The 23,648-nt window shown below is 45.6% G+C and overlaps 1 protein-coding gene across 5 annotated transcripts in view; it reads right to left on the bottom strand.

Annotated features, from left to right (window-relative positions):
* Nucleotides 1-23,648, bottom strand: part of LOC148038366 (Transducin family protein / WD-40 repeat family protein) — a 184,495-nt gene that overhangs the window by 12,019 nt on the left and 148,828 nt on the right. For 2 of the 5 annotated variants that reach the window (XM_087671128.1, XM_087671136.1), the window contains exons 9-10: nt 14,577-14,948; nt 14,254-14,458 (exon numbers count right to left, since the gene is read on the bottom strand). In XM_087671128.1, coding sequence (XP_087527254.1) covers nt 14,254-14,458; nt 14,577-14,948 — 577 coding nt within the window. The remainder of the gene's footprint in view (nt 1-14,253; nt 14,459-14,576; nt 14,949-23,648) is intronic. The other 3 variants (XM_087671160.1, XM_087671145.1, XM_087671152.1) reach the window with 3 other exon arrangements.

The raw sequence follows: 23,648 nt of genomic DNA, 5'->3' as shown, positions 1-23,648 counted from the left end.
CCCAAGTGCGCATGAAATGACAGCGGAGCTCCTGACAAGCCCTTGACTCGCCCTGCACTTGATCCCATCAGCCACGGAGGGAGTGGATGATGGAGGTCCAGAGCTCTGCTAATGTCACCTGTGCTGAAAGTCTCTCTCTCCGCTGAAAGCCTCTTGACACCACACCACGCCTTCCAGATATGTCATCCAGTAAGACTCCCTATGATCTCCCATACCTCCAAGCGGTCTGCCGTGGGCTCCAGTACCTAGCGGATAGGTAGAGCCTCCAGACCCACCATTGCGCACAACCTTGCCTCGATAATGAATATCGTGTCCTACATCCTGGCCTCATACAAAAGGTGGCAGCCCTGGTGGTTGACTACCTCCCAACATAAAGCTCCCCATAAGATACATCCAAGGTTGGGTGCTATACGGCAAGGGATGCGGCATGCTCCTCTCCACACGCTGCGCCTCACAAGACCAAAGACAGTGCTTTGGGGTTTCCAGAGGCTGCTGTGTGCAACGCTTACAACCTCCCTCCTGCATCTGGGCAAGCCAACTTCCCACTGCCAAGCCTCCATGTGCCACCAGCCATAAGAAATACGCACCCTCCTCGGCCTCCAGCTATCCCATAGGCGGCGCCAGAAGGTCCGTCGAAAAGGCTCCGTGATGCTGTGCTCCGCCCAGTGTCTGCTGCGTAATGACGCCCAATCCATATCCTCCTGCATCAGTACATGTCTGCCAATCCTGGCAATGTACTCTAGGAACCTGGGTGGCTTCTTGGCAACCGCAATGGCCGGCCATAGCCACTCTCCTGGATTCCACTCCAAGTCATCAGTGGTTTGCCCTCCCAAATCCAAAGGTGCCACTCCGTGAGCTCCTTCCAAAAAACATAGGGGTCCAGTCACCATGTCTTCCCCTGAAGACCCACCACTCGAATCCTCCTCCACGAAAGGGCGGCTATCCCCTCATCTTGCTGCCCTCTGTCAACGGCCAAACGTCCCCCCTCCTGCACATCGAAGAAAGTCCCCTATGGGGAGCCGCCCACCCTACCTCCCACCTGTAGGGGGATGCCTGCTCGTGAAAACCTAGCTACCCATACCTCCCCGGGCTCAATCGACTCTCGTATCGGGGAAGCAAGCCACTCCAGAGGTATTACTGCGTCTATCTCCCTTCTCCTCAACCCCACTCCTCTCTAGCAACCTGATACACACTGCAGCACCTCCTTGTCCGCCATCCTGTACACCTCCCGCCATGTCATGATGGTACGGCCGGGCTGGCCTCCCAACCAGCCCACTAGATGTGGGGGCGCTCGCCGATTTGTGCCCCTTCCCGATCTTTGACCTAGGGGTTCCAGATCACTGGCTGACGGTCTATCTCCTCTTGGCAACCTGGAGGGCTCTGGATTAGGGCCTTACGGAGGCCCTACCACACGCGGAGTAAGTTGCATAGGAAAGATGATTTGGGGAGGGTGATTTGGACTGACGTGAAGATCCATCTCAGGGACGGCCTCCACTCACCGCCAAGCCTCAGTCTACAATTCTGAAGACCCTCCTGCAATAGGACCTTCCAGGTTTGTTCTCTTGGTGTGAGTCCGCAGACTACTAGCTTGCCCAAGAGGGCCATACTCTGATACTCTGGGTCTATGATCCCAAGTCCTCCCTCTGACCGATGCCGTATGATGGTCGCCCATGCCACCTTGGCCCTAGAGTCCCTGGAACCATATGAACCTGACCAAAGGAAGTTCCGCACTAGGTGGCGGAGCTGCACTACGCATGATGAGGAGAAGCACCAACACGAAGTGATGTACAAGGCTGTTGCTAGGAGTACCTTGTTGACCACCAGGGCTCGGCCGGCTAGTGAGAGGCGAGCCATGCTCTAGTAGGTCAGTTTCCTCCGAATAGAATCAAGGACAAGAAGAAACTGCAGGGTAGGAGTGATGTCGAGTTCCACCTAGAATCCTAGGTACTGGATGGTCTGCCCTCTGCTTACCCATCTAGATCCCAGGTGGATGCTCCACTCCGTGCTAGAATCCGGGTCTATGAGGAAACCAACCGACTTTTGCTAGTTGATTTTCGCACCCGCTGCAGAATAGAGCACGTCAAGAGCCAGCCTCACTCTCTCCAACATCAACTCATCGTCCTCTATGTAGAGTGTTGTGTCATCTGCATACTCTAAGTCAAACAACTCAGTCTCCTCTCTCACTCGAAGTCAGAGGCCGCATAATCCGCTCACACGTGACCTGAGGAAGCAAGACATCGCCTCTGCAAAGAGTAGAAACAGGTATGGGGCTAGGGGGCAGCCCTGTTGAACCAATCTCTCCAGCCGAAACTCCTCCCCTCACCTTCCGCTTGTGAGAACCCTGCTAGTGGCCGATCTGTAAAGGGCGGAGACCCTGCGAATCCACTTCTGGGGGAATCTCAACCTCACCATGGCGCCCTCTAGGAAATCCCAGTTCACCCTGTCATAAGCTCTCGAAGTCCAAGAGTAGTACAGCCAGTCTCTGCCCACTGTGTTGAGCCCACTCTGTCGCCTCAAAGAAGGTAAATACATTGTCTAGGATACTCCTATCTTGGACAAAGCCTGTTTGTGTGTCATGGATGATGTCTGGAAGCACGAGGCGTAGTCGCCTACCAATAATCTTTGCCAGTGCCTTATAGGCCTCTAACAATAAGGTGATCGGTCTCCACTGGGAAAGCTCCAACCGATCTTCCCCTTGGGGAGAAGACAGATAAGGCCTGCCGAAAGACTCCTTGGTATCTGTCCTAAAGTGAAAATCTCCATGAAGGACATCAGTAGGGGGTCCTTCACCACTTCTCAGTAGGTGGTGAAGAAGGCCTTAGATAGGCCATCCTCTCCCGAGCATTTTTGCCCATCCTGTGTATGGAAGGCCTCCTCTAGTTCCTTCTCTGTGAAGGGGGCTAGGAGGGAGCGTCCCATCTCCTTTGTGACGAGGGACGGGATGTGATCCCAGACTTGCTGTCTACATCTCTATCCTCTAGCTGAAGCTGTCTCTTGCTGGAAGAGGCACGTGTAATAATCGGTGGCAATCTCCATCATCTCATCTGGGCTAGAACGAATCCTCCCATACTGATCCCAAAGGTTGCATATCTGCTCTCCTGCGGTGCGAGGGCTAGTGCACCTAGAAGAACTCCCTGCACATCGTGTACCCCTTCTGCGCCCAGAAGGCTATTGAGGTTCGGAAAGAGAACTTCGAGCGCCTGTCCTCTAGGCTAGCAATGGTTGCTCGCGCGTGCACCTCCTGTGGGTGGAGGGTGGGATCCCCTAGTGCCTCCTATAATAATCTCTGCGTGGCTACAAGGTCCCGCCGGAGTACTCTCTCCTCCTCCCAGCTCTACTGCTTGGCCTAGAGGGCTGCCTCTTGGCAGATTCTGCTTGACTAGGCTAGGACCTCTGCAACCTCCTCTGCTATCTGGTCCCTCCTATCCCACTCTCCAGTCCAAATCTGCTCTATCTGTCTCGTCACCTCCTCCCTCCTATAGATCGAGTCAGTGATCCAGTGTCAGGAGAACCAGGCAATGATCGGACAATGTGGTGCCTACCAACTGCTCAATCTGGCCTCCATGAGAGCCTCCCCACTCTCCCACATTAAACCTGTCCAACTGCTCCAACAGGGCTCCACCTATCCGCCTGTATTCCCAAGAGAAGTCCAACGAACTCTCCCTCCTATGGAAGGCAGGGTCTCTCCAGGCATCGCGTGCTCCTACTGCTAGCACAAAGACCTCCCACGCCTCTTGCTCCACTCTAGCCGTGCCCTGGTAGTTTCTGTCTTTGCCTTGCTAGTCCTCCAAGGCCTCTAGGTTGTTGAAGTCTCCTCCAATGATCTAGGAGTCCACCTCTGGGAGTCTATCCGCGATCTCCACCCAGAACCTGCTGCGTGCCCTAACCTCTGTAGGGGCATAGACATTGAGGACTCCAAGGCACGAGTCTCCAATATCCAATCTGATCCATAGAACCCTCCCCGCCACTATCGTCCCGTGGTCTCGTACACAAGCAGTGAGACTTGGGCCAATAGAGGTGCATACGCCTCCACTCTTACCGTGGGCACCTATGGCGTGCTCCCAGTAAGTGTGCGAGCTGCTCGGAAGTACCTTCCCAACCCGCTGGGCCTTGGTGGGGGTGAGCTTATGCTCCTCTAGAAGTAAGATGTTGATCTGTCCGGCAAGGGCAGGCTGCAGCTCCTACCGAACAATCAACTTCTTGGAACCACGTGCCCCACTATAGTGGAGACTATTCACATTCCACGATGCAAGGTGCAGGCTCGTGGGGAAACCTGTGACTGAGACCGAACATGCATCTGTTCGGTGTGGAGGCTGTTGATGAGGAGGAGAAGCTATGAGGCAAGCAAGTACACTTTGCCGCCGGTCTGGACGGCAAGCTCCAGTCCCCCATGGTGGCCCTCGGCTGGACCATAGGGGTGATAGATGCTCCAGGTGGTACTATCAATGCATCTATTAGCCATGCTGAGAGTCATGACTCTATACATTGGTAGAAACGGGCCGCCTGTGCCAGGGGCCACTCGATCACATCCCTCACAGCTCTCCACTGTGGAGAAGCTCGAAAGATAATGCTCAAGTGTGGGACCTCGGCACCAGCCCACCAGTTAATGTCCATCATGCAACTAGGCCACTGCTGTTCAAACAGTGCTAGTCCTTCTTCCATCCACTGGGAGATGTGGTCCGCTACCTGACTCTTCAACTCTTCCTCAACCTGTGTAGCCGTCCACTCCCTTGAGTGAGAGGACTAAAGAAAAAAAGGTGTAGTTTGGTCCATCCGGTGGTGCTAGTAGATGGGTCTTGCCACTCCTTGACTTACGGACCATGAAGATCCCCACCTCTAGAGGTAGTGGGAACTCTCTACGCTCCGCAACTCTCAAGTAGGACCATGGGCCACTGCAGAAGAAATCCTGTGGGAACAATTGTGCCTGTCTCAAGAAAGTGTGACGGGCGGCAGGGGCGGATGAGTTCGTGGCTGTATGGGAGGAGGAAGACTGTTGGTGCGAGGAGGATGTAAGCGTGTGTGACTCATCACCTCCTGTGGAAGCAGGGGGGGTGGATCAGGGGGGGAACACTTGTACCGGGTGCGGATCAAGGGAGGTGCTTGGTAGGGGAGGTGGTGAGGGGGAGGATGATCAAAGGATGGATGGAGGTGCATGGCGGGTGTGAGGGGGCGGTTGGTGGCCCTAGAGAGGGGGGGCTGCGGGCCAAGGTCAGTGGGGGGGGGGGGGGGAGTCATGGGATGTGGGGAGGGTGTGAGGGCTATGGGATCTTAGGCGAGGTAGTCTGTGGCGCAGGTAGTGGACATGGGGGGGACTGCGGTCCTGCCAGGTGGGGCAGGCTGTGGAGTGCTCTGTCGAGGGGGCATCGCTCGCGCACCTGCTCCCTGCTGTCGAGGCTGGGTCTAAGGAGCTGGCTGCGCCCCCCCCCCCCCCCCCCCCCACCGTTTCCCTCTCTGTCGTCTTTGGACTTGTGTAAAGCCATCAACGTCCACCTGTGGGCCTGTCGCCGGAGCCACCTTGGCTCCAAAGCGCATACACACTGTTGCCTGATGCCCAAAGTCGTGGCAGCGCAAGCACTGCCCTCGCTGCCCTGTCACAATGACCTGCTGCCTAAAGGCATGCCTGCCCGCCTCAATGTCTAGGAATTGTGGGATATTCTTGACCTCTTTCACTGCCACCCGTATCTTTGGGGCTCCTATTGCTGTCATTGCATCTGCAAAAGATGTGGGAAGGACAGTGCCGAAGAGCCGTCCAAAGTCTTCCACCAACTGGCGATACTCTGTCACCAGGCCAGGGAAAAGAAGGGTGACCGGGTACCGAAGAAACCTGTTGTGTAGTGCAAATGCCTCCACAGTAAAGCCATTGTACCAAGGTACCATGTATATAACCCCCTTCATGGACGCATATGGTGAATTGGCAAGTAACTCGCCAGCTGCGTCTGTTGAATTGAGCCTAACCATGAAGATCCCTTGGCCCATTAGGACTGCCTCCACGATCTACGCTATGCCGATGCACAGTGTGGAGTGAAGCTAGTCCCAAAGCTGGGCCCTGGCTGGGGAATGTCCTACTACTTGACTATAAATTGCTGTTTCCTTTAGCTCCTCAGCTCGGATGGCTAAGAGCTGCTTCTCAGAGAGGACGACATGCAAGGTGTTTGACTGGGGGGCAGTCGCTGAGTGCGCCGGTGTCTGACCAAAGGTTTCCATTGCGCGACCCTTCTGAGGAAACTACCAATCACGTCGCGGTGCTACCTAAGGGGGAAAGTTGCTGCAGGAGAGGGAGCAACTGGAGGGTTGGGTTGGGGGGGGGGGGGGGGGGGGGGTTTTCTGGATCAGAGGGTGGCCTGGCGGGGGGGGAGGACTGCAAGGCGGGTATGGCGGGGACAGCAGGGCGGGCAGGGGGCCAACAGGGGGGGATGGAATGGCAAGGAGGGTGGAGTTGGCGCAGCAAGTGATTGAATCTGTTGGTGGGGGGGCGGGGGATTGTCAGGGGGGAGGGGAAAGGCGGGGCGCTGGGCTATCGCGAGCCGTTAGGACATGAGGGGGAGGGGGCCAACTGACGTAGCAGCGCGAACGATGTGGCGGGCGTGATCAGACGTGATGGGCATGAGCTCTTCTCTTCTAGATGTGTTTGGGAAATTTTCCTCCATTAGTACTTTACTTTCTACCTTTACAGATTGGCACTATGTTCAGCCATGTCAATATGACCATTGCTAATGTGGTCTTGATAGGCCCCCACCATTACCTGTCAATTAGGGTTATTGTCCCTACAAGGTCTCTTGATGCCCTTCCTTGGACCATCAGGAATCTGCCCAATCACAAAGGATTCCTAGTTCACCTTGTTTCATGCTTTTGCCTCCTTGGGCAGTGCTTTACTCGTAGGATGATGGGTCATCTTGCAATAGACAGTTGTAAGACATGTTTGCAACAAACTTCCTTTCAAGATGAGGAAGGCAGGTCTCAGCCTCATAGGAGCGATGCACAATTAGTTTAGGCATGTTATCCCCTATTTCTCTCCCCAAAAGATGCTTATTTCAGCCTACTTGCTGTCCCTATTTGTTGCTGTTCAGATCTGCCCTGTTTTTCCCTCCAAAACAACCAAAGCTACTCCTATTCAGCCCGCACTTCCAATTCAAAGCAGCTCCTATTGCCTAGGCATGTAGTCCATGAATTTTCTTCCCTTGAAGGCTGTTGCATCCATGTACATGCTATCCACAAACAGGCTAAGATTTGTGCTTTCTCTACTCTCTCTGTTCATGGTCTGTTTGCTACCCACTAGCTCCCAAAAAGTTCTGTGTTTTTACCCAGTTTTAACTTCTTGTTTAGTCTTAATGCACATGGTTTTACACATGGTCTTAGAGCATTCTGTCTTCACGTAAAGCACACCTAAGTCCTGTATGATGGTCAATGCAGTGTACCTCAAGCAAGGTCACTTCAATCGAGCCATATTAATGTTTATATGTTTAGCCTTCCAAACCACATGACATCCACTCCCACTAAACTTGCACATCCTTTGGCACGTACCACATCTCTTATTCTTCGGTATGATCCATCTAATATCCTCCTAGATCAAAAGGTCAAATAGTAATCTCCCATACATCTAAGCACATAAACCATTTTCCTCCTAGATCAAATGGCCAAAAGATAAACTGCCATAGATCTTGAGCAGCATGGTATCCTTGTGGATCATAAACCAAAATTCCTATGTTGCAATGTATCATGCACTTAAACATACTATCACCTCCATGATAAAAAAACTTGCCCTATTGTCCACATAAGCATATAGCCAAACCAATTGCCACCTCCTGGATCATATGACATCAAAAGTTCATGTAGTGCACATAACAGATTTTCACCAAACAGCATGTATCCATATGTACCCTGCTGCATGAAATCCTTAGAACCACCTAGATCAAATCTTAAAGTTAACTCATAATATATTTGTAAGCATACCATAGCTTGCAACTCCCCCTGGATTATAAGGTAGCATCATGTATTCCCACCTTTCTTTTGCTATGTACTCAAATAGTTTTAGCTTGCAAAATACACTCACATTTGCTCCATCATCGAGTATCCATTTCTACTCATCCTTCTCTCCGTTTGAAATTGTGGAATCACCTTGAAAAGCATCTTTGTCGTGCACTAAATCTCCTAGAACCACATTGAATAGATGCATAGATATAAGTTCAATATCCTCCTCCTCTTGCAATCCTAAGTTCTTAAATCATGTTGCTGGAAACCCTTATCATGTATACCACAAAACCTCTTTAAAGTTTTCTTAGCGTGCAAAAGAACCTCATCACATGTACCATGCATACTTGCCATGTCCTGCAAATTGTTCATCAATCTTCTCACCTTCATTCAAGTATTTCGGCTCCTCTACAATATTGTCCATAATAGGCCTAATTAGTGACAACTTCTCAATTCCTGATATGCACTCTACATCAGGTTGAATAACATCTTTAACCAACACATCTACATCGTTAGCCAAAGCATCTATGTCATCAACATCCTTAGTCAATGCATCATCAACACCCTCGGTCAATACATCTGTATCATTTGACACAACATATGTATCCTTAGCACCTTGAACATCGCTCAAAGAAGCAATTAGCAAATCCCTAAGTTCATCTTGCACAATCTTTATCACATGAGATCAAAGTTCTTTCTTCATGCGAGATATGCCTTCTCTTCCAGAATCCATCTTTATGATATGTTCACTTTGCAGACCATAAGTTGCCACTTCCACAGCAACAAATGCATGCCGTAAAGACACATCTACTACTAGCTTCCTCATAGCACCTTTCCAAAATCGGTACCAAAGTGGCAACCTTGTTTCTTGCAAATGGCTCTTACCATCGTTAAAGAAAATAAGATCCTTGCTCAATGCATCCTTGTAGTTATCAGAGTCTTTCAAGTATGCATCCTTGTAGGTATCACAATATTTTCGGGTATGTTCTATGTTGTCACACCAAATACATCTATACATGAACCCTTCTTGACTTTGATACCTCTTTCCAGACAATTCTGAAGATCGTCCTTTTTCTTCTAGCTTTGCAAACTTCAAGTGCAAATCCTATATTCCTTTTACCAGTTCTTCAATCATGTCATCTGGACACAACATATTTAATAATATTTGGGTTGATCATAAGAGTGTAAATTACAGTGGTTCATATGGAGATGCAGTTACAACCAGCTGTTTACTCACTTGATCTATCTTAGTCGGAACTGGCATTCTTCCTACAATAGCCAGCTTGTCTCTTCATCTCTCTCTCTTTACAAGCTTAGAAATTGCATCTTGTATATCTTTCCAATTCCTTTTCAGCCCTTGTTCTGTATTGTCATCTTCGAAAAGATCTTTAAGGCTTGACTATAGTGAAGAATTTGCTGCCTGCAGAAACAATTCGATTTTCTCCATCTAAAGAGTCAGCTATTGTATTCTATCCAACTGCACTTATCTACACTCAAATTCCCATAACAATTCTGTCTCATTGATAACCCCTCGTTGGGCTTAGTAACTCATTCCAAGAAAGTTCTTTTCATCCCCCATTCCGCATCTTTCATGAAATATTCGTCCTTGAGCGTTTTTGAAAAATCATCCCAACTTGAGCCACAATCTACAAGAATATTGCTTACATGAGATTTGAGTTTCAAGACAACAATCGGAACAAAGTTCCAACTCATCTGATTTACAAGGATCCCAACAAATTCCAATTCCTCTACATAGAGCCGCAAGTACTTAGATACATTGGATCCTTCAAACTGGTTTAGTTCAGCCATAACTAACTCAAGCACTTTTCTCAAAGTTTCTTCATGCTTATACATCCCATACCTTTGCATAATCTACTGCACATCATCCCATTGTACCAATCCTACATCTGAAGAATCATCCATGATGCTATGCTCTTACCCTGGCTTTTTCACATTGGAATCAACAAAAAGAAGTCAAGAAGTTTGTCATGTATGGCCAAGAAACACTGGGTCTCAAGATGAGAGAGTTCAACTTGGGTTTTAGAGCTTGAAGATTATGGAAGATGAAAAGAGAGGTTAGACTAGACAGATAGGTTTAAAGCTTGTCAACAGAAACCTGCATTTCATAAAAGCAAACATCCAATGCATGCACAGCATATACATTAGTTCTGGAGACCTTTGTTTACTGGCTATGATCAACCCAAAATGAGTAGAGGCATCCATACAAGTGTTTGGATAGCAAACAATGCTTTTATGGAACATGAACAGACCCGTTTAAAACTTGTCCATAGACTCCTTTTGAATCAAGATAGCAATGCATGCATAACTGTAGAGAGATTTAAGACAGCAGTGGCTTGCATAAAAGCCCTCTATACTTCAGTTTTGAATAGTAAAATTTAGCATACATCAGTTCTCTTCCTCTCTTGGTGATGGACAGCACTGATTAGAATGCTCTTTGATAGTCCTCCTTTCCTGGTGATGGACAGTAATGAATATCTCTTTGCTTCAGTTCAGCCCTGTTTTTGCCCTATTTCCAACTTTGTTCTTCTATTCATCCCTCAGAGAGCAGCCCTTCATAGCCATAAAGCAGCCCACGTAGTTTAGGCATATTGTCCCCTGTTTCTCTCCCCAAAAGACACCTGTTTCAGCCCATATGCTGTCCCTATTTGTTGCTGTTCAGATCTGCCCTGTATTCCCTCCAAAACAGCCCCAAGCTGCTCTATTCAACCCCAAAAAGCAGTCCCCCTTCCAGCTCAAAGCAGCCCCTATTGCCTAGGCATGCAGTCCATGATTTTTTCTTCACCAGAAGGCACCTGAATCCATGTGTATGGTATCCACAGACAGGATGAAATTTATGTTTTCTCTCCTCTCTCTATTCGCGCTATTTGCTGCTCGCTAACTCGCAAAAAGTCCTGCTTTTTACCCAATTTAACTCCATGCCTTAATCTTCATGCACACGGGGTTTTACACATTCTTAGAGCATCCTATGTCTTCATATAATGCACAACTACGTCCTATATGACCTCAATGCAATGTCCCTCAAGCAAGGTCACTTCAATCGAGCCCTATTAGCATTTTTAAGTTACTCTTCACCTTTGACTTCTATTTTTCTATCGCTATGTTTTGTCATACACTTTGAGATTATCTTATGTGCTCGAATATTTCTTTATATGGTATCAGAGCTAGGTTTCCCAATGAAGAAACCTACATTTTGATCTAAAAGCTCAACATCTGAGACAAGAAAGAACTCTGAAGGGAAGATGGCTGCAAACACATCATCACCACTTAAAATTTCAATCTCTAGAACAACCTTTGCTTAGAATAGAATAGGAGTCATACTCACAACTAGCTACTAAAGATTTCAACATAGGTGGAGATTCAACTAACTACTATGGATACTACCGTTCATAAAAAATCTCTCAACCAGAATACGATTTTATCCTCATGCATCAAGCCCAACAACTTCCTGAGCTAGTAATGATTATCTCCCTTTAGATTCTATGCAGCACAAGTCTCAAGACCTTGCGGGATCGACTGAGCCATTAATTGGGATGGATACAACTGGTTTGGTTTTTGGTTTGTCTATCATAGGGTCCTCGATTTCTATTCCATCTACTCCAGTGCAAGGTATACAAGTTTACACTTCTATTTCTTGCTCTATTGCTCCTAGTTTGATGCAGAATTCTGGAATTAATCAAGAGAAGAAGGTAACATTCAGTTTGTCCACTCCAATCTAAAGTCCCCAAGAGGACAGCTTCTTGTATACAAGAAAAGCTGGCTATAAGGAAAAACAAAGTAACTCTTCTTCTAGTTTTCCTTCATCAAGTTTTGCATCTTCCAGTCAATTTGATGTTGCTGTTTCATCTTCATTCACTCTATGTCCTACATTTCAATTTCCATCTCAAATCAATCAATTTCATTCACTTCAATCCCATCTACACCACAATTTCAAATCGAATCTATCCCACCTTTCCTTCCGCTGCTTCGACACCTTCATTCACACCCTCATTTACATCTTTATTCACAGTTCCACCTGTTACACCACACACCATATCAGGGGGATCATTAAACATAGACACATCCTTTCCGTATAGGTCCCTTGCTTTTATACGACCAAGTGGTGAGGGTTTATCCACCCAAACAAGGCATCCATGGGGACCTACACGCAAGCATATCCCACACGTGTATCAAGCCCTAGTCAATTTCAGCCTGCATTTTTGGAATAGTGCAGCCTGCATTGCTGTTTACAGCCATTTACAGAAGTTGGTCACTTGGCCAAAGGCTGCCTGCTGCATTTCGGGATTCGTTCAGAATATGACACTCTCCAGTTCATCTCTACCCCCATCCATTTTGAGACATGGAAATTTGCAGTTTTGTATTCACTCGTATAGTTTGTTGAATGCATTCATTCTTCTCTTACTCTTCATTGTGTTTTGTCATACACTTTGGGTTTATCTTTTGCGCTAAAGCATTTCTTTACGCTATGTGCATGCTGTAACTGATTTCCATGGGCTCGTTTGGAGAACTTGTAATATGACTAACGGCTCTCCAAACAAAAATGTGAAAGTGAAAATATGGTGGCATCACCTTCCATGTTGCTCAACCTTGCATGCACATTTTAAAGCTCAAAGTCAAAATTCTTAGCAAACATGGTATATATTGTCTTCTTCCGTGTAAACCTCTTGCTTGTGAGGTCCTTCCAAGTCAGACGACGACTTTGGAAGCTCTCTTTTAACTATATCAGTCTGCAATTCATTCTCATGTGTCAGTCGTCTTCATTTCAGGCTTAGTAGGTAGAGATCAGAGGGCATTTATACAATCCGCTTGACTTTATATATTAGGTAGAGCTTAGAGTACATTTTATGCAGTCCACTTGAGTCCATTCAGTCTGCACACTTAGGATTACGAGGTGAATTTTCCACTTATGCCGTGTGGCAGTAGCGGCACCTTATTTTCAGCCTCTGGGTGGCCACATCAGTCAGTCAGACTTCATGATGATCAGGACCACCTGTTTTGCTGGTCATCTTCTATATATAGCTGCCTCAGCTCATGCCTCCCACATTATCTGACACATCATCATTCTCACTCACCTTCCTCAATGAGATTGCCATCAGTCCAGTACTGTCACTGACATACCTCCACAGCATGCAGGGGTTGATTGTGTGCAGCTTTGTATCAGTGTTTTCAGATCACTGTTCCTTCTGTTCTTTTGCATTTCACCTCTGTTCTTTCTCCTCTCTGTGTTCCTCTTTTGTTGTTAACTCCCAATGAAATAGCATCTAGCTTTTCTATGTTGTTCTATTGGTGATGGTTGTTAGGTGAATTGGAATAAATAAAATGGTACAAGAGCTTGATTCCTGACCAAGTATAGACATGTTACATATGTATGAAGGCACAAATAGCAAGTGAGATAACTTAGGAACCATACTCACGTTGGTACAGAGCAGTGATCAATCTATGATATGGTTTCTCTATATGGTCTCTCGGTCAATTTCATTGTCTTCAGGTTAGAATTTGAAAAGATCTAAATTCGTCCCAACAGGTCCAAATTGCTGGGGCCAAGTGCCCAATTCACCCCGTCCGAGGGCCAAGTAGAAAGGGCCAAATGTAATTGGTCCGAATGTCAAATTTGGCCGGTTGTTTGAGGGCCGAGTGGTCGAGTGGGCCGAGGGCCGAATGTCAACTTGTCCGAGTGGGGTTGGGCTGAGTCGGCAATGCCGAGGGCCAAATTTCAATGCGTTCGAGTCGAGTGGTTCGAGTTAGGTGGTTCGAGCGGTAGTGGACTGAGGGCAGATTCGGGGACTCAGCCCAGAATCATTGTCACTCGAACTGGCTGAATGTGGCGCCACTTTGGCTGACGCAACGATAAATCGCTTGAATCACACGATTCAGGTCACAGCCTATCACACGCACCTCCAGATCAAAGCTATGGATGGAGAGGGAGAGTTGTATATACCTGGAATAGCCAATAAACTCCAAAATACAAATTGGCAACCGAATCAAACCCTCATGCCGTGTTATGACAGCAAAAACCCTAATGCTTGTTTTTCTTGTTTTTCTTGTTTTTCTTTGTTTTTTCCTACCCTTGGCTTAGCTTCAGGCAGGTTCATTCTAATATTTTAGCTTTTATCAAACAGAAAGGGCAACCAAAATCTTTCAAGACGCTGCATTGACGGGACTTAAACTACTTCAAAAGATTGCATTAGAATATACAATACAAGCCATAGCCTCCCACATGTACACTTACTAAGATTTGCACACGAAAATTGATGGGCATGTGATTACCTCCTCGTCAGGATGTGTATCTAAGCACACAATACGTGCAGCAAATGGTGACTTGTACTGTATAAACAAGATTGAATTCCCCGATGTTATTGATGGAACTGAGCCAAGTGCAGAAAAGTGCTTAATAGCATCACTAGAATTAGAGTGGCCATCTGATAGGCTCCACATACATAAGTTCCCACAAGGATCTGCAGTGAAAACATGACTGGAAGCAAAATAATTCAGCCAATGCTTTAATGCAGCAACGACATAAATATAGCAGAATTGAACACAGTTCTTGCTGAAAGAGGTCACTTTGAGCCTGAAATGGATAATTCAACTACCTGGGGCCAAGGGATTTAGACCAGAAGACTCCCAGCACCTTGCTTTCTTCCTCTGCTTCCCATGAGCAAAAGCTCCTTCCCTGAAAAGAACCATTAACCCAACACCCACAGATAACAGTGACAGTCCCTTTTCCTTCACCCAAGACTATCCAATCCTCAATAACTGCATCACCATCAATCTTAGAAGGTGAACATTCCAACCTGAGTACATCCATACATAAGATTGGTGCACAGTTCCCATTGTGATAAATCTCAGTCCAAAAACTCTGGTCCGCATGTGTGAAGTTTGCACACCTCAAAAAACCTTGATTGGTGGCAACATAAAGGCATACTGAGCTTGCCAAAGATAAGCAGCGAATGTACTCACTCTTGCTGGCCAAGAGAAGCATACACAAAGCCATAGAGTACCATAAGCCCAACTATATCTTGATATACTACAAAAAACCTTTTACAATCCACATTGGAAAACAGTTGCGAAAGCAAGGCACAAGCATGTGTTGACAAGCCTGAACAAGCATTTAGAGGACTCTCAAAGAGTTTTTCTCAAAGAATCAAAAGAACAGCAGCTACACAAGCATAATTTTACCAAAATAGCATTGTTGGAACATGCCTGAACTCAAGCCTTTGCATATTAGGCTCAATTTAGCAGTGAATGAAAATGAAAGATCGTAAGCTCAATGATTGTGTTTGTCATTAGACCCAACAATGAATAACAATAGTGCAGGCCTTACATTACAAATACGTTATATATAGCCTACAATCAGAATCAAGTAAAGTTGCAAGAGCAAAGCTTTTTGATAGTAGGATGGAACACCCTTTTTGGCTAATACCTAAGTCAAATCGAAAACCAAACAAGTCATTGAAGACCTTTAAATAATCAAAGAGAGATTGATTTATATAACCCAAACCCAATGAGGGTCCACTCAAAAGAAATTAGAATCAAAATGCAATAAAAACAATCAACTGGAATTCACCATACATTACTTGCACTACTAGTTAAACCATCCCTACTCCTGTTATCAGCACCGAAGAGTAGTGCAAGCCAAACTGTTATCCCTATCATGTGGGTATGATGGGGCATGAGGCGAGGAAGACTCACATATTGACTACACCCTAATGGCACAACCACACTCTCTCATGTGGAACCTTTGCAATCTAGCACCTATACCATGGCAATGTGAGCATGATACAGCCAAGGTGGCTATTTCAAGTGGTCTTGGCCTCTTGGTGGCTCTAATATCTCAAGATCTAGGTGCTAAGAGCCTACATCATGATGTAACTAGGAAAGGATGGTGGGGTATCTAGCTCATTGATAGATCTAAAGAAAAGAGAGGGACGCATGTGGGGTGGGGGGGTGGGGGTGTTGTGTTGGTGTGTGTGAGGATATACAAGCACAAAGGTCGAAGCTCAGCTGAGAGTACAGTTGATAGTGAAGAGAGTGTGAGAGAGAAGACACCACTCCCAATGCAATCTTGAAAAGAGTGTAATGTGCAAGTACAAATTACCACACTTAAACATTAGGGTTGTTAACGTGTGTTCACACAAACACGATAAGTGCCCAAACGGTGTAACATAGGCACATAAAATAAAGGAGAAATAAATAGGGGGGAAAAACCTCTCGTAAGGAGAGTAAAAAGTGCCCTAGTGTCCTACTGAGGATCACTAACACTCCTCTGTGAGCGTAGGCATGAGTCAAACTCAACAAACCCCCCTGCAGTGAAGAGTGATCAATTATAAGGATCATCCACCAAAGGAAATCAAATTTTAAGCATTGCGGAATGCTTCAAATTTGTCATGAGGAAGAGCTTTAATGAAGATGTCTGCCACATTACTCGTGGTAGGACAATAGATGAGGCTAATATCTCCTACATATAGCCTCTCTCTAACAAAGTGATAGTGAATCTCTGTGTGTTTCGTGTGTGCATGAAACACTGGGTTTCGTGCAAACAAAGGAGTAGGCTCCGTAACACATACATCAAGATCAGCCAACAAACATCTCAACCATACACATTCAACAGTGTTAGTGAAAGTTGTCTTGTATTCAGCATCATAAGACGATGTAGCAACAGTGCATTGTTTCTTGCTAAGCCAAGAGATGCAAGATAAGCCAAAAAAGAAACAATTTCCACTCGTACAGTGACATGAATCAAAATCACCGGCCCAATCTAAATCATTGTAAGCATGTAGTTGCAGTGGTCCCCCTTGGCATAAAGCGATCCAAGAGTCCTAGTTCCCTGCAAGTAACAAAAAACACGCTTCAGAGCTTGCCAATGTGACATGTGTGGGCGGTGCATATATCTTCTTAGGGCTGAAACTGCAAACTGAATATCTAGCCTTGTGTTGCATAAGTAAATGAGACATCCAACTGCTACAACATACGTATGGATATCAAACAAATCACTGTCATCATGCAAGGACAGCTTGAGTCTAGGTTCCATCGATGTGCAAATTGGCTTGCAATTTTGTAAGCCAAACCTCTCAAAAAGTCTACCAATATATCTGGACTATGACAATCCAATGCCTCTAGAATCATGAATGAACTGAATGCCCAAATAGTAAAGGCCCCTTTGAATGCTGAAATCTGATCAGCATGTGTCCTTGTGAGCAAAATATCATCTACATAAAGATATATGACCAGCGAGGATCCCCCCTTCTTCACGTACGTAAAGTATAGACTCTGATGAGCTGTTAATGAACCCTGGGCTAAGTAAAAAGGTATCAATTTTTGCATACCAAGCTCGAGGAGCTTGCTTCAAACCATACAAAGCCTTTTTCAGCTTGCATACCAAGTGTTCGGATCCCTCGACTGCAAAACCAATGGGCTGCTATGCATACACTTCTTCTTGAACTTCCCCATGTAAAAATGCAATCTTAATATCAAGTTGGTCCACAATCCAACCATGATGGGCAGGCAAAGCAACCATAGACCGAATGGTAGTCATGCGGGATGTAGCAGCAAATGTCTCATCATAGTCAATGCCTTTCTTTTGTGTGTAGCCTTTGGCCACAAGCCAAGCTTTATACTTATCAATGGATCCATATGCATTCCTTTTCAGCTTATAGACCCACTTTGTAGCAATGGCTTTCTTCCCAACAGGCAATGCCACTAAATCCCATGTTTGATTCTTTATGATAGAATCAAACTCAGCTTGCATTACTGCCATCCAATACACACTTTGTTGTGCATTCTCAAAACATTCAGGCTCCTCATCATCAAGTGTATATGTTGCCATAACAAACTCCATTGTATCAGCACCATCATGCAGACGAGCTTATCTTCTAGTATAACCAGCAATAAGAAAATCCAAATACTATCTTTCATAGTCTACAAGTACTATCTAGGCATCTGCCTAGCTTCCCGATTGTATACAAGCTCCTGCTGAACCTCAATTTCAGCATCTTGCTGAATATTCAGATTAACCATAAGCTGAATTTTTGCATTGCTCAATGGAGCAACAACCCTTCAAATACATCATTGGCAGCCTGATATGTATCAAAACCAACAAGGGATAATTCTGAATTTTCATCAAAACCACATCCCTAATGACAAATGCTTTCTTAGAAACAAGATCATACAATCTATATCCTTTGCTCTCACTGATGCACCCTACCAAAATGCATTTAACAGCCTTGTTGTCCAACTTCTTTCTTAGTACCTAGAGAATGTGAGCATACACAAGATACCCAAAGTATGAAAATGTCCAACATAAGCTTTTTAGCTGTTCCAAGCCTCGAAAGGTGTAACATTCTTTAATGCCTTGGTAGGACACTTGTTCAAAACATGGCAAGCACACATAATTGCTTCCATCCCGAAAACTATGTGGCAAACTCTTTGCTTTCAACATACATCTGGCCATCTCCACGAGTGATTGATTCTTCCTCTTTGCAACCCCATTCTGCTGTGGAGTATATACAATAGTGTATTGATAGACAATGCCTTTCTGCTTCAAAAAATTATCCAGCACGATGGAAGAAATGTATTCCCCCCTTGGTCCGAGTCTTAATCTTGCAACCAAATTGATTTTCAGCAAGTGCTACAAAAGCCAAAAATGCATCATACACCTCTTGACTTTTTCACCAAAGAGTAGACCCAACAAAAACGAGAAAAGTCATCAATGAAAGTGACAAAATAATAACACCTACCCAATGACTTTGTCTACATAGGGCCACATACATCCCAATGCAAAATCCATAATCTGGCAGTTGCCTTAAAAGCAACATCATGAGGAAACGAAAAACGATGCATTTTTCCCAAATATATGCTCAGGAGGTCTCTCCAAGAGAGGTAAGCCATCTAGCATGTGTACGTTGCATAAGCATCAAGCTACCATAGTTGACATGCCCCATGCACGCATGCCATAACTCTGCCTATGAGATAGCAGGAGTAAGAGTAGATGCTGGATAGACCGACTGATAAACTAAATAAGCATTTAACTCATATAGTCCATGACATAATATGCCACTCAAAACCAAAGTCATGAGTTCTTTATCTTTGACCATGCATTTATCATTATCAAATGTAACTTGCATACCACACTTTGCCAAAGAAGAAACGGACAACAAATTCTTCTTTATGCCTGGCACAAATAATGCATCCTACAAACGGAGAATAGAGCCATCAATGGCTGTCAACACAATCTCCCCAATACCTCTAATAGGGTACGATGCATTGTTGACACACTACACAAAATTACCAACAGGAGTGACAACAGAGGAAAATAAATCCCTACGGGATGTAATATGTCTAGAAGAATCACAGTCAAAGAACCAAGTGCTAGCATCCTCAGTAGAGCTAAATGCTCTATCAGTCTAAGAAGAGTCATAATTGCAAGTGTAGAAACAATAGTCACAATCCACAACAAAAAACGGTAGCAGTGGAAGCCGCATAAAAAACAGGCATTTCTAACTTCTTCTTCTTCTCCTTAGCTATGCACTTCTTACATTTTGTGATGTAATGACTTGGCTTCTTGTAATAGTGGCACTTGCCCTTCTTGGCTTGTGTGCCCCTCTATTTCTTACTGCTCTGTGAAGTACTTAAACTCCCAGAACTCTGTGGAGTATTTTTAGACTAGCTATCCTTGCCCTTCTACCTTGCCATAAAAACCTGTTTAGAGGCAATTACATCCACCCCACTGTTCTTTCTTGTTTGCTCTTCTTCTAAGAGCAAACTAACCAACTAAAGGAAAGTAAGTGACTACGGGGAAATTTTTATGGTGAGATTTAAGGCCATATGAAAGGCCAAATAAGAGGGCAGTAATGAATTCAAAGTAGTAGAGATCAATTGTGCATCTGAATAATACTCAACTTCATTCATGAGCTGCTCACACAAGTCCTGAATTTTGTTGAGATGATCTTGCATAGAATCACCTTCATCCATCTTTACATTCTCAAGCTCTTTCTTCAAGAAAGAGATGTGTGTCTCGTTTTTTCCAACAAACATCAGTGACAATGCTTAAACATCAGTGACAATGCTTAAGCATCCTGTGTGTCCCAAGCCTTTTGTGCTGCTAATCTCTAGGGAAGTGGCTGAGCTGGAGTGGGCTAAGCGGGCCTTTGTCCACATCCTCCTGGAGGAGGTATTACAGGAGCCACAACTCCAGGCCGAACTTCTTCACCGTTGACATAATCCCAAAGATTCTTCGCAATCAGCACATTTTTCATCATAAAAGACCATAGAGAATAGTTGTTGCCATCCAACCTATCGTCCTTGGATACATATATGAACACATCACCTTGTCCTTGATTGGCCATGATAAATGTCAGTGTTCAAAGAGCACAAGAGCAAGACTTAAAGCTGGACCAAACTGAAAATCTGAGAATTTCCAGAAATTACAGCAAGCACCCTGGTGTAATAAGCAAATTTGATCACACTCTATCAAAACTATCCAATGTACACGCTGTCCAAGGTACAAATAGTGCTCAGCAGACAAAGAATGCAAAAGCCCCAAAACTTTGTTGTCCAAAATGCACAAATTCAGTCTATTGCAAACTGACACTGATGTACATTTGCTAATGTCTGAGCTGAATTCAAAAACTCCAAATTTCTGGCCCGAAAATCAAGAAATCTCTGCAATAAATGTGTCCCAGACACATGCAGAAACAGAGATAAGCTGCTTGGGCACAAACCTCTATCTGAAGATCAAATCTGAATAAAAAAGTAATAAATTTTTCTTCTTACCTCTAACCTGACTGAGCAGAGCCAGGCGACCTGTGGCGGGCGGACTTGACCTGTGGTGGTGGCACAGCTGCAGGACCAGGCGCAGGTGGACGAACTGGAGCACTCAGTGGCGGGCGCAGTTGGCATTGGACATGGCAGCTAACAGAGCAGGTTGCAGGCTGCTCGAGGCTGGGGCAGCGCTCTGGTGGCTGACAGGTCTGCAAGTGGCTCTTAGCAGGCGAGCTGGAGGACTGGCGAGCGCAGGCCAGGTGGTAGCACAAGTGGCACTGGTGGACTGAGGCTGGAGGCAGACCTGCCTGGTGGCAGCGCAGGCCAAAGAGCAGAGGAGCAGGAAGCGAACCTCCACGTGGTGATGCTAGCAGACCGGCGGCGTCCAGATGGAGCAGGCGGTTCAGCTGGTGGGTTCTGTAGTTGCAGGCAGACATGCCACTGGTGGGATTGGAGCTGCTAACCATGCAGGTGGCGGCTCAGCTGATGGTGGCCAAGAGCTCAGTTGAGCTGAAGGTCTGCTTTAATACCAAATGTGAGAGCAAGCACATAGATCGACGCTCAGCTAAGAGTAGAATTGGCACTGAAGAGAGTGTGAAAGAGACGACACAATTCCCAATGCAATCTTGAAAAGAGTGTAATGCGCAAGTACAAAGTACAACCCTTAAACTTTAGGGTTGCTAACGTGTGTTCACACCCGAAAGGTGTAAAACATGACAAGTGTCCAAACTGTGTAACATAGGCACATAAAATAAAGGAGAACAAAACTGGGAGGAAAAACCTCTCGTAAGGAGAATAGAAAGTGCCCCAATGTCCTACTGAGGATCACCAACACTCCTCTGTGAGCGTAGGCATGAGTCAAACCCAAAAAAATTAATGTGCAAAAGGCCAATGTGGTCTATGAGACAAAACCAAAGTACGTTTGTATCCAATGTCATCTCATCATGAAATTGAAAAAAAAAAATGCATCCTAGTATAAGGCTAACATCTAAATATCTAAATATTATATGCACAAAATATCTAGCTATAAGAGCTCCTCTCCATATCTCAAGGTCAACACACGATCCCAGCTATGATGTGGTCTAGGGCCACTTTGCTAATGTATCAAGGGGTAAGTCTCCTGTATTCGCAATGATGGCTCTAGAGTTAGATCTGACTATGGTATGGGCCCCTCAATCATCGATCGGGTGGTGTAGGTAACCATGCTCAGCAAAGTACAATGGTCCCTGTCTCGTGTAACTACAACGTGGAGTAGGTGCAGTCTAGTGGGATGAATTTGTGTCTATTGAACTAGTAGTGCCTATTGGGTTTGATTTATGGAAGAAATCCGTCATTGCTCTCATCTTTGGTTCTAGAGGGAGAGGTGGCTCTACCAGAGTCCTCCCTGTCTCAACTCTCCGAAAATCGGCCCTAATGACTATGTCACTATAAAGTCAATGGGAATGACAATTCCATGTCCATTCCCTATCCCTGTCCTACTCCCCATTTCCTACCCCATGTGATTGATATAATGAGGTCTCAACATAGTTACTAGGAATGGGGAACGGGAACGGGACCCCCCAGAACGGGAGGAACGCCTAAAGTTAGGGAACGAGAACGGAGGGAACGGCATCTATATATATATATATATATATATATATATATATATATATATATATATATATATATATATATATATATATATATATATATATATATATATATATAGAGAGAGAGAGAGAGAGAGGCCAGGCAAGCAGGAGAGTCAGGCTAGGCAGGTAGGAGAGGCGGGGGGCCATAGGCTAAGCCGGCAGGAGAGGCGAGAGCAAGTAGGGCCCAAGCAAGGTAGACATGAGCAGGTAGGGCCAGGCGAGGTAGGCGGGAGCAGGCGGGCAAGGCGACAGAGGCAAGAGCAGGCGGGACAATCTGATTCCAAGGAACAACCGTTCCAAACAGGAAACGGCGGCTGGAACGGCCCGAAACGAGCAAGAATAGGGCTAGGAACGAGCAGGAACGTTCCATGGCCGTTTCACCGGTAGACACATGCCGGAACGCGTTAATCCGTTCCTAAGTCCCGGAATGGGCGTTCCCTGTTTCTATGGGTCTCAACCCAATAAACTAAGGTTCATATATGGCAACCAAGTCAGCTCTAGTTGTATTCCCACTACCAATCATCTAAACTAGTAGGTTTACCCTCTATAAGTATGGATCCAACTAGCCTCAACCTTGCAACCAATAGCTGCATATTATAAGTTGTTCACCAAACTTACATGCACCTAAATGTTTGTGCTCGGAGCAACATATTGTAGGCCATCTTGTGGGCTATGCGTTGATGCCCTTTGATCCATGATCCAGGCTCCCTAGGCATTTAAACTATCATTAAATGTAGTTTCCCCTAGTATCCTAGCACTAAGTGACGCTAGGGTTAGGGTTTCCTATGACGGTTAAGCCGTTAGGATTTCATTTTTTATTATTTGAAGACACTTTGTGCCTCATTTGCACAAGTGTGGCTTCATTTGCACAAGTGTGCCGCCACCGGAGGGCCTTGCCCTGCCAATTCAACCTTTCGATGTTAGATAGACCCATGCGGGACATTTTAGGATGACCAAGCTCCATGAGCAGTTCCACACCATACTTGGAACACACATGAATTGTACCTAGCCTATATACCATTTTGTACTTAGTCAATTAGTTTATCATAGCATTAGATGGTAGCTACCCTGGGACCTTGAAACTTTCCCAATCATTTTGTATGTAACGTTTTGGTCTCATAGGCCAACTTGGCCTTTCGTAGACGTTAATATAACTCTCTCTCTCTCTCTCTCTCTCTCTCTCTCTCTCTCTCTCTCTCTCTCTCGTAGCCTCAGTACCACAAGAGATCATCCGAGCAGAATTAGGTCCTGCACCCATGGTAGTTGAGGCATTAT

The sequence above is a fragment of the Lygodium microphyllum genome, chromosome 3, assembly GCF_053477565.2.
Source record: "Lygodium microphyllum isolate KBCC chromosome 3, Lygodium_microphyllum_v1.1.10, whole genome shotgun sequence".
Taxonomy (NCBI): domain Eukaryota; kingdom Viridiplantae; phylum Streptophyta; class Polypodiopsida; order Schizaeales; family Lygodiaceae; genus Lygodium; species Lygodium microphyllum.
The sequence above is the reverse complement of the archived record's forward strand: the minus strand, read 5'-3'. Positions and strand labels throughout refer to the sequence as shown.